Here is a 12,161-nt window from a genome sequence, read left to right on the forward strand (position 1 = left end):
TCTTGATAATTGTTGGAATTTTGGTAGTTGGAAAATTGATTTGGATCTTGAAAATTGTTGGGATTTTGGTTGCTAAATGGGTAGTTAGAAGAATTCTGGGTGTTGAAATGGTAATTGTTGTGATCCATTTCAAAACAAAGGCTAATAGAAAGATAATAAGATGGTGAGAAAGATAATAAGATGGTGAAAAACTTGGATTTTTTTTCTGTGTCCAAATCTAACAAACCAAGTCTCTATTTATAGAGGAAAAAAAAATCATGAATTTTGGTTAAAATAAATTTTCCGGAAATTTTTTTTTCAATGAAATAATTGAGTTCAAGAGATTAAGAAGATAAAAATCCAGCGAGCCAATCAGGAATCGCCACGTGTCTGCCTATCCACCCACTCAGATTTCTCTCTCCGCCCCTTCCTGTCATCCACGCGCCTTGTCGGGTCGTGTACCACACGCGCCTGACGCGGCCAATGGTTGGCCGCCACGTGGCACCTTCGCAGGTCTCTCAACATGTTGAGTTTACTCAACACCTCTCTCCTCTCTCCTCAATCTCAACACACCACTAAACACCACTACACTACTCTCTCAACACTCAACACTCAACTCAACTCACCCATTGCACTTGGTCTTATCTAGTATAACATTATATCCTTCTAAAGGACCCATACTAGAAAGAGTAACCCCCCTTGGAGTTCCCTTTCTTTTCATCACTACTACGACTTTTAGCGCCACTAGAGCCACCACGAGAAGAAGTCCAGGTGGAGTTGGAAGAGTCTTTGAACTCGATAAGGCAAAATGAAGGGGATAAAGACAAAGGGAAAAAAGTATGGAGAGTACCTGGAGGATATAAATTCGGAAAGATCGTTTCAGACACGCTTATGATTGAGGAACAGGGGTGAAAGGAAAAAGTTGCAAGGGGGAACATGGGTGTGATACGGGGGGGGGGGGGGTTGGGTAATTCACATGGTTGAGCTAAGGGTAATTGTAGATGAAGGGCTAGGGTTCGAACCCTGCAGAAGGATAATTTGTGCTAATTTACTAACAACTAACATTTGCCTATAAAAAAAAACATCATGTATGACACCTCTCATATTTAAAGGAAGAATGAGGTGCGACCTAAAAAAATGTGGCATGATGGAAAGATATCATCCAATGAATGAGAGTCAAACGACACACCTCCTTAACTATATGATTGCGGTTTGACTTGAAAAGAAATGACCTAATGACCAGAAAACATCCAACGAATAGGAACCAAACATCACACCTCCATGACCACTAGATCACCATGCTTGACCCTAAAATAATACAATGAAATCCAATAGGGAGGGGTATGTGCCACAAGCTATCCTTCAGGCCTAATTACGTGCAAGTTCATTCACATACGAATGAGTTGTTTACCCTTCCATCCAGTCGTTATGAAGGGCGTGATCCTTAAAAGGGGTATATATGTAACATCCCGCACTCTCGCCGACCAGGTAATGACCTCCTATTCGATACTTTAGCCCTAGTGTCGAGAATAAGCTAAATGTATGAATATATATATGTATGTGTGTGGTGTAGCATGTATGTGCATGCCAAGACTCGATTTACGCGTAGTCGAATAATCGATAATTCGATTAGGGAAACCCCGACAATAAGTACCAAGGACATGGTCGTCACAATCCAATAGGAATTCAAAACCCGAGAGATAAGTAATCTGATCAGCACTCCTGACAATGGGGAACATTGTCTCAGAGTGATCGTAACTTGAGCCTAGTCGGAAGGTTGAGACTTTGACGACTCATATCACATGGCACTGAGCCTTGAGAAGGAAATACACTCTTATAACTCAACATTATGGTTGATTAGTAACCTATTCATCATGTTCCGAAGACATAATTAAAGTTGATTTAAACATACGATCAACCAGTGTGACTAGTCACTATTCCTGATTGATAAGGTCATTATTTATCAATAGTAACTGACCATAATCAGTTTTAACCTCATCCTGAACCCTTCTGAAGCCTGTCAGCTTGTGCACATCCATCCCATCATGCCTTAATCCTTGAGCTAAGCCTTGTAAGATCAAGTTTTGATCTAGTAGTACAACTCTATGTTTTGATGATTACAAGTTAACCTTTTGATATGAACAATTGTGGTACTCTAACGTGTTTTTCTGAGTGTGCTATTTGCAGGTTCTGACCTCAACTCAATCTCACACAAATCAGAAGCACTGTGTATAAAGAGTGACCCAAGCAACGCTTTCGCATTCACCATGTTCAGTATGAACAGTGGAAAAGCTTCAGAAGTTCTGAAGTTATACAAACTCTGATGTGGACTCAGTTACTAGAAGCTCTGAAGATCCAGAAGTTCTGATAACCAAGAAACACTGAAGGTTCAGATGTTCTGATGGTGTAGAAGACTCTGAAGATCCAGAAGCTGAATAGTGGAAACTCTGAAGTCCAGAAGCAAGAAACTCTGAAGGCCATGTTCTTCCCTCTGAGTTCAGAATCAGAAGATACAATGGTCAGAGGATCTGTGCTTTCCCTCTGACTCTGATCAACCGGCTTCACAAGTTCCAATACGAAGCATTCCCCTAATCAGAAGTCTCCTAGGTTTAAAGGTCGCATCGCTATCCAAGTACAAAAGCTACTGTACCTTCCTGACGACCTACCTAACGTTCTCAGCCACAGCAGAAGCTGGATTTTCCAGAACTGCCCTCCAACGGTAGCATTTCCCATGCATCGCTTAACCCTAATCCTTGGAGTATATAAAGAGGCTGAAGACTGAAAGAAACGGCCAGAAGAAGCATTCACATACGCAAGACATATTCAAAAATCTTCTAAGTTTTCTTTCATCTGAAATTCATTGAGTTTACTATTAGCTTTTCAGAAGCAAATCTCTTGTAAACAATTCTTTGATAAACAGTTTGTTTAGTTCCTTTAGGAGATCAAGGTTGATCGGATCCTAGAGAAGACTAAGAGAGTGAATCTTAGTGTGAGCTAAGTCAGTGTAATTGTTAGTCACTTGTAGGTTTCAAGTGCAGTTATAACTCTTACCTGATTAGTGGATTGCCTTCATTCTAAGAAGGAAGAAATCACCTTAACGGGTGGACTGGAGTAGCTTGAGTGATTTATCAAGTGAACCAGGATAAAATCCTTGTGTGCTTTTCTATCTCTTATCTTTAGCACTTAAGTTCTCGAAAGATTTGTCAAAATCTTTAAGGTGGAAGTTTTATACTGAAAACGTTATTCAAACCCCCCCTTTCTACCGTTTTTCATACCTTCAAGCCTCTTGCATGAAACTCCATTGGTGGCGCAACAAGCTTAAGGCAAAGCTTGATTCTAGAGTTTAATCACCTTCCAGGCTATAAAATGGCACCCAATGATGCCCTGGAGCACTCAGAAGTCGAGCTTAATGTCCTAGAGAAAGTGAGGCAGAGTGGAGAGCCCCAAAACCTCTCAAACCTGAGCCATCACCTTCAATATTCTTCTCTTCGATTCTTCTTCCTTGAGTTTTTGTGAGAAATTCTTCCTATATTGTGAGCAAAGCTTGATTCTGGAGTTTAATCACCTTCCAGGCTATAAAATGGCACCCAATGAAGCCCTGGAGCACTCAGAAGTCGAGCTTAATGTCCTAGAGAAAGTGAGGCAGAGTGGAGAGCCCCCAAACCTCTCAAACCTGAGCCATCACCTTCAATATTCTTCTCTTTGATTCTTCTTCCTTGAGTTTTTGTGAGAAATTCTTCTTCTATTGAGTCCCTGGAGAGTAGAGGAGTCAATCTTGGTCAATTTGGTGACGTTTTGGGCAGGAAAGAGTGGAAAACGAAGACGATTCATCTTCTCCGGCGAGTTTTCTAGTTTCCGGCGAGCTTGACCTACCTATAGCTCCATTTTCCGTTCACCTCCTACCGATCACGCACCATCCACCACCACCATTCTCTTCCTCCCAACGAGGGGAACAAGTCTCTACATCCATAAGACCTCTGGCGAGGGAACCACTGCGAGCGCCGCCGACCAATTCATCATCTCCGGCGAGCACCCACTGTGAGAACCCTGAAACTCGTTTTTTCTTCACGTTTTCAATTCTAATTCCATTCTTAAGCTTAGTAAGATGATTTTAGGAAGGATTAGAGTAGTTTTAGGCCCTGGAACCATAGAAATCGAAGGAGACAAGTCTTGAACCTTATAACTCAAAATTCTTCTTGAATTGAGGCTTTGGTCGAGCTTTAGAGCGCTCTAAGATCATGAAGTGAGCCCTGGAACCTCTTGGAACCCAGTAGGTAACCTAGAAAGTGAAGAGAGGGCATGAGGAGGAAAATTCACCATTTCACCTTCTCGGGTAGCTTGAAAAGTAAAGGTTCATGGAGGATTCCATGGCCAGAGCTCTCTGGAACCAAGAGAGCAAGTACTTGTAGATAGAAATTGATAGGTTCATTGAAGAAAAACTGAGTTGTGAAGGTAGTATAGTAGAATATTAAGTGGCAAGTAAACTTGAAGCTTAAGAACCCTAGGGGAGAGAAAGTGAACAACCCTAGGCAGGAGAGTTTGCTGAAATTGTGAGTTAGAATGAGGGAAGGTCAGAGATAGATAGTTGTATTATATATATAAGGAAAGAAAGAGTGATAGAAAGAAGCTTGGTGAGAAATTTGGAAGAAAACCCTAAAGGTGAGCGTAGGCGATAAGATATGAGTAAGCTAATAAACTTATAAATGAAAAAATGTTTGAGATATCATAGTATTCTACTCTATAAACCTATTGTGACATTAGTATAATCAATAATGCAGAGGAAAGAGACCTAGACACTCGTGACGAACGTCAATTAGAAGTTCGAGGTAAGGGGGTTGGACTAGACCTTGTCTTGGTACATACCATATAAGTTAATCGTTATAACGATAGAAAGCATATTTTTATTGCTTATATGTTATTGAATGCATGTTTTATTTATAAATTGAAATGCTCTGTGCTGTGATATTGAACTGTCTTTGATTGTGAATCATGATGTGAAGTGTATGTGCATGACTATGATGTTGCACTGTTAGAAAGGGTTATAAAGTACGTTATGAGATATAGTGGTACTTAGGAATGATAGCCTTATGGCTTAGTATCAAGATTTTCGTAAGACAATGATACTTATTCATATAGGGTAGAAGGGAAGAGAAAAATAATTCCTCGACTTAAAAAGGTATGACGAGGGACCCTTTGCTTCAAATAAGTCATGAAGGAGAAGTTTAACTGAAGGATGGAGTTATAAGGAGATAAACACCCATATTGCATTGTATTCAGTGTGTTTGTTAACATGTTTATGATGATGATATGTTGACTTGAAATTTTAACTTATGACTTGTGTGTTATGTATTAAGTGCAAAGTTTTGTTTGGCTCACCCTTGCACCATTCTTCTAAATATAGAAAATCACAGGTATTTGAATGGATCATACTCTGGTGGTTGCCATCCTTGCTGATTTCTCGACGCGTTCGAGCTGACACTTCAAACATACTACTAGGTTTTGTTTGTACACAGGTATCACCATATTTTTGTACAGGGTACCGAAACCCGATCAATTGGGGTACTCGATTATGATGCCCCTACTGTCGCAGTACACCATAGGGTACAACCCTCACCACCTAGGACACCTCCACCACATACACCATCACCGGGTGCAGGTCCTATCCTTGACGGGAAGCCCATTCCGGTGCACGTCATGAGTCCCCTCTGTCAATCCGACGATGATCTGCAGTTCAGCGAATCAGTGGGATAACCTCCCCCACGAAGGATAGGTCCTTGCTTCCGGACTACAGAAAGGAAGAGGGTGATGCAGCCTCAAGTACGAGCCCTTTATCTGAGGTTCCCCTAGTTCACTTCGGGTTTGTGTATGCCCCCGTACTCCTTAAGAACGCTTCTAACTAGACTTAAGAGACTGTGTACCCTCCTACTAAGTCAGCTTGAAGAACATGGCCTTCAACCCAGGTACCCCAATAAAACTTACCTAGTGGGAATAAACCATGCTGGCGATCGTCCGACTCCACTTGACCAACTTGCACCTTAGGCCCCACTGAGTAATGGGACATCCCTAGGTAACTAACGGTTCCAGGGATCACATGCGACAATAACATAGAATCAGATATTAAAGGGGAACATATCCCAAGGACACATGAAGTGGTAGTGACGTGAGCAAAGATTCCAAATAGTACACACAAAAGAATGATGTAGAGGGACTTGCGTCCTAACATCTATCATGCCTAAATGAAGAAAGGGATATTGATGCAAACGAGAAAAAAAAGGAGCAATTGGATTGAAGCAGAGAAGGCCCAAGCAACATAATAAAGTTCAAGAAAAAAGAATAAAGCGTGCTCACTTTACAACAACACAGGGCTATAACAATAGAGATTGAGGCTTCTCCTTTAGGACTTTTCATTGGCTTGTAACTCTAGTAAGAGCACCTCGTATTAGTGTTATTAAAACCAGCTCGTACCGGCCAGTTGGACCGATTCGATTAGAACTCGGTTAGACAGCCGATGCATGTTTTGGAATGTGGATGAACCAATAAGAATTGACCAGGCAAAACCAGTTATCTGGTCGACTATTTTGAACTTGTTTGACTTAAAAGACAACTGAAGAGAATGGGATTAAAACAAAAATCAATCATCCAACGTCAGAGCTTTGAAACCCAAAGAGCTTGAGAGATACCAACTTTTTAAAAGCATTGTTATTTGTCCCGATTAATTTTTAAACGAAACCCACGAATTCAGCTTATGACTAATCACAGAAAAGAACATACATGTATTCATAGGAGAGAAGGAGAGAAGTAAAAAAATTGAATATTTTATGTTTATAATAATAAATTATTTTGTAGTATTACAACATGTGTCTTCTTAAAGCCCGAGATCAACTTAGGAATGGGTTTCAGTTCCGATTAGGCGACGATAGGACCTCTCTCTGGTATGCGGATTGGGGTGGAAGGGGAGCAGTGGCAAACAGAATCTCGTATGTTGATATTCATGACACAGTCGTGGCTTTGAGGGATATTATCGTGGCAAGAAGATGGTGTTTCGAGGACCTATATACGGTGCTACCAGAGTGGTGTATTCAACAGTTGCAGAACGTAAATCCCTTGCTCATCCAGAATGGAGAGATGTGTGGATATGGGAAAGAAATGACATGGGGTGTTACACTGTTAGAGATGCGTATTTATGGCTTCAAAACCCTAATCAACCGTCCATGGCTACTATAGACTGGAGATGGGTGTGGCAGCTTAAAGTTCCAGAAAGAATGAGTTTTTTTCCATATGGTTGGTGTTGCATAACTCAATTCAGACAAATAGTTACTGTTATCGCTGCAACATGGCGGTCTCCCCGAGTTGTGCTAGGTGTTCGGCGGCGGAGGAGGACATCCTCCATTGCCTCCGAGACTGTCCTCATTCAAGAGAAATTTGGATGGCGACAGGTGCTTGGGTGTGGCCAGGTTTCAACGACGGCAGTCGCAAGGGGGAAAAATGTTCGTTTCATTGCTTGCTTGTGGGGAATCTTGAAGTGGAGGAACAATATGATATTTGAAGATGTTCCTTGGTCCGTGCATGAGGCGTGGAGACGGGTCTGTCATGAGCATGACGAAATCAGGAGATTCATGGGGGATAACGCAGATATGGATGACGAAGATTGGATGGAAAGAAGATGGATCACACCGCCGAAGGGGAAGGTGAACCTGTGTACCGATGGCAGCTATGGGCAAGCTGATGGTTGTATGGGGTTTGGTGGTTTAATTCGTGACCACCATGGGTAGTGGCTCGTTGGCTTCCACGGGTTCATGAAGGGAGGCAACGCACTGGTTTCTGAAGCAATGGCTCTCAAAAGTGGGCTGCAAATTTCCTGAGATATATCAAGCGTGTCGAGATATTATCTACAATGTGGATTGCACTGGGCTGCTGCGTGCGTTAGAGAGTGAAGAATGCCATCGGCTCATGCCTTTCTGGATGAAATCTCTGAATTGTTGAGAAGGAGCTGGTTTGTGGCGTTGAGGGGAATTAGTAGAGAGTGCAACAACCCGCTGATTGGTTAGCTCGGAAGGGAGCCTCGACGTCGTCTATGGCGTTGTGCACGCTTGCAACTCCTCCCTTGGAATTAAAGATCTCCATCCTGAGGGATCTTCTCGCGGCTCTTTAGTTTCGTTTTGTCTTTAGTTTTCCGATGTATAAAAAAAAAGTGTCATTTTCCAATTTGGCACTACATAGTTGCTAGTTTCAAAAAAAAAAATTACCTGTTACTACTAGTACTAGAGTTATCCATATTAGCAAAAAGTATTGATTCATGCACATTTTACTTTCTCTTTCATTTATTTTTCATCAAATTTACACCCAGTTTCTCTTCTTATCTCATCATTTTTCATATGTCTCATTTCTCTTTCTATTTATCTCTCGTTGTAAGTGTATATGAAGTTTGAACAAAACATTATTCAATAGCAAATTTCGTGTTCTCGAAGAATAGCTCAAGTAATAAGAGTCAAGAGACATAAGATGGCAAGCGCAAGTTATGTGAAAGGGTTGAAAAATCCCTACAAATTTCATTAACAATTGAATTGGTTGAATCTCACTTTGATTAATTTTGAAGGTATACGAATTTGATTTTTGTAATTAAAACTAAAAATTAAAATCATACCTTTCTAAAAGTATAGTGTCCTATAAAATATAATTAAGGCCAAATTAATATTATCGTAGTTACATGCAAGTTTATTTTGTTCTATTTTTGGTGGAGAAATCACGTGCAGGTTGCGTTAATGAAGATGAAATGAAGGCCCACAGATCACTTTATATCCCTTGCTTGTCATTGTATATTGGAATGAAGGCCCACACAGTTCCTTTAACCTTTAGTAGTCCTATATATATATTCTTTCCTTGAAGGGTTTGACGACTTACCTGGCTGGTATCTTTATCAAAAGACGCAATTATAAGGAAAACTTTGACACAGTTATACACATAGTTGTTAATGACTACATCTCTATCAAATTTCGAAAAACTACCATGTACTATATTAATAAATAATATCACTCTACCTATATTTTAATTAATATTACAAGATTTCATTGCTGAGATAGATATTGAGAACATTTTAAGAATAGATGATCTTGTTTTTTTATTGATCTTCAAACTCCAATTACAAAGTTTTATCCATAATCATAAGTCTGAGTGATTTTTGATGTGTTATAAATATAATTATTCATATGTTCTTTATTAATAGTTTAAACTTTTAAAATAATTAATTTATGATTAAGTATTCAAGTGGTCTAGAATTCAAACACTGTTTGCCCAATTTTTATAACAAAAAAATAGTTGAATTTTAGCACTTATCAAATTTTTTATAACTAGGCAATTTATAGCGGTGAGAAACGCTTGCCACTTGCGTGTGTCATATCCTCTTTTTTTAGAATCCAAATAAGGGACTGATATATAGATAGTACAAAATGGGGTAAATGGTCACAATGGTCCCTGGAAGTTCCCACCGACTTCAGAATCGTCCCTGGATGAATTTAATTAGGCTCGCGGTCCCCAGAAGTTACAAAAAATAGTCATAGTAGTCCCTGACGTTAAAATCATATAACGTCCGTTAACCTTTTACTGACATGGAATTTTTTTTTTCCCACAATCAATGCCTACGTGGAAATAGAAAATGTTCCCCCCCTAAAATGAAAGATCCAAAAGAAGTCAAATTGGTCCCTAGGTATGTGTTGGATTCTGATTGGGTTAGAAGGAGGTCACATTGGTCCTTGTTACAATCTCCCTCCATTTTAGAAACTCCTACTATTCTCCATGAAAGCAGAACGTTGGTGAAGGTTGAGAGAGAGAGAAGAGGAAGAAGAACGACACTAGTTGGAAGCTTGGAAGCTCTCTTGCTCGCTGGTGTTGTGAAAAATCGCTCTGTCGCTCGCTGAGGAAGAAGAACGAAGGAGGGCGAACCCTTCGTTTGCAGCGTCAAGGTATGTCTCCCAAACCCCAAGTCCTTGCAATTTGCAGTTGAAAGTTCTTACCTTTATGCATGTTAACCCTAAATTTTGACACATCTGTACCTTGTCTGCGATTTTGAAGTTCAAGTTATGATTTTTATGGAAAAGACATGAATTTTTGTGGAAAAGATATGATTTTTATGGTTTATGTGGTTCTCTGAAGTTGGTATGTTGGTATATTAGAGTTGGGTTTGGGGTTTTATAAGGAATGAGATTGATTGTGGGTGTAAGATTGTGAAATTTTGAAACCCTTAAGATTGTGAAATTCTGAGATTTTATTTTGCTATTGTGGTGTAGATGGATTCAAGGATCATTGTGATATTGATGCATGGTGGTGAGATAAGTTTGCATGTGGATGGCACTGCCTCATACTTTGGGGGAACTATGTGTGTGTGGGAGGATCTTGATTCTGACAGGCTGAACCTATTTGATCTGGAAGCTATGGCAAGGGAACATGGATATGTTATGACTATGAAGATGTGGTGGCGTAATCCTCAAGTTCCAGATGTGCTTAAGTTAAATGAACTTTGCACTGATTCTGACCTAGAAGGAATGCCAACAGACCTAGAAGAAATGCTACTCCTGCTAATACAGCTCCTGTGCCTACAAGTAGTGGAAATGCCCCTCTTTCAAACACTATGCCTGCTGCTGCACCTATTGGGTTTGTGATTTGGCCCAATAGACCAACTGGAATTGCAAGTAGGCCTGCTGGAATTGTTTATAGGCCCACTCCTGCTCCTGCTGCCTATAGGCCCCCTTCAATTAGGCCACCTAGGCAATCAGTGGAAGCATCTTCCTCAACTCGTCCACAATTCCAAGCTTCAACTTCAGTACCACCAAGGGCAGAAACAGCAAGAAGCTCACCACCACCAGGGCAAGTGACATATGCTTATCCTGGAGGAAATATGTGTTTCATGCCAACACCTTCTATGTTCCAAAACACCTCAGAGGACAATTGATGACAATGAAGTTCCAGAAGAGTCTTTTTGTGATGCAGCAGCTAGCCTATGTCTCTTTTTTGTTTTAAAACTGGTTGTGTTATGTACTGACTGATGACATTATATTTAGTAGCCTTAGTAACTTGGCATTGACATTATGGTTGTCTATTTAAGTTCTGGTTGTTGTTATGCTATTTAGCATTGAACTTTGTAATGGTTGACAGTATTGTGTTATGTGTTTGTTCAGACTTTGTAAGGGTTGATCTTTTATTATGAATGGTTATCTATTTCACATTATGGTTGTCTATTTAAGTTCTGGTTGTTGCTATGGAATATGTGTTTGTTCAGACTTTGTAATGATCTTATATTATGAATGGAGTAGAAGATTTGGTGGAAATGACCAAAAGCAAGCATGACAAAATGCATACCAAAAGCATCAATAATGCATTTCATTGATAATTTGACAATATCATTACATTCATCACTCAAAAGACTACATTGTTACATGATCCCCCACATTACATGAACTTCCCAATCATCATTACAAACACAAACAAAGTCATCAATATGACACAAATTCTCATCAATTGAACTTGTTGAGCTGCAAGGTCATTGTTCTTGCACATGGCTGCATTCATGTACCTAATTTGTTCAATCACCATCTCATTTTTCTTCAAAATAGCTTCCTTCATAAGCACCACCTCCTGCATCAACACTGCATTCTTCAGAGAAATCTCATTCAACACCCTCACAACTTCTTCATTCTGCATACAGTTTGGGGCATTCGATTCAACTTCATTTCCATCTTCAACCCATCGAAAGAAGTTGCAATTAGATAAATGACCCTGTACAACAAAACCCATACAACCCAGAAATTATGAATTCATGCCAACATATGCAAAAATGAAGAACCCAGAAAATCATTTACTTGCCTTTGGTAGATAGCAGCTATAGAAGGGTTTTCCTGGGTTGGCATCAGTTTTGGAAACCCTAACCACTGCTTCTTCACCACACTTGCAATGGGGCACTCCATCGTTCATCCCTGAGCTAGAACTTCCCATGGGTTTTTTCGATGGCCTCTGTGGAAGTCGCGACCTAGAACTACCACTCATCTCCCTTCTCCCTTTCAGATTGAAGGTTGATGAATTTGGGATTTTCCCCCAAATGTTAGGGTTCATCTTCATATAGATGATTTCAGGGACTAATTTGAAGTGTTTAACATAAACCCCCAACGGCTATTTCCACGTAGGCATTGATT

General features: G+C 40.1%; 1 protein-coding gene across 1 annotated transcript; it reads right to left on the reverse strand.

Moving 5' to 3' along the window:
* Positions 1 to 11,421: 11,421 nt before the first annotated feature.
* LOC130722764 (uncharacterized protein At4g04775-like) lies at positions 11,422 to 11,964 on the reverse strand. Its single transcript, XM_057573596.1, has 2 exons — positions 11,836 to 11,964; positions 11,422 to 11,748 (listed from the first exon to the last, which is right to left on the reverse strand). The coding sequence occupies exons 1-2, from the start codon at positions 11,962 to 11,964 to the stop codon at positions 11,422 to 11,424; spliced, it is 456 nt and encodes a 151-aa protein (XP_057429579.1).
* Between the last annotated feature and the right edge of the window lie 197 nt (positions 11,965 to 12,161).

The sequence above is a fragment of the Lotus japonicus genome, chromosome 6 (genome assembly GCF_012489685.1).
Source record: "Lotus japonicus ecotype B-129 chromosome 6, LjGifu_v1.2".
NCBI lineage: Eukaryota > Viridiplantae > Streptophyta > Magnoliopsida > Fabales > Fabaceae > Lotus > Lotus japonicus.

What these genes read in the sequence shown, in the direction of transcription:
- LOC130722764 (XM_057573596.1), bottom strand. Translation starts at nt 11,964, where the DNA reads ATGGGAAGTTCTAGCTCAGGGATGAACGATGGAGTGCCCCATTGCAAG. An exon ending in ATAGCTGCTATCTACCAAAG is followed by an intron (nt 11,749 to 11,835) that starts GCAAGTAAATGA and finishes TTTGTTGTACAG; the next exon opens with GGTCATTTATCTAATTGCAA.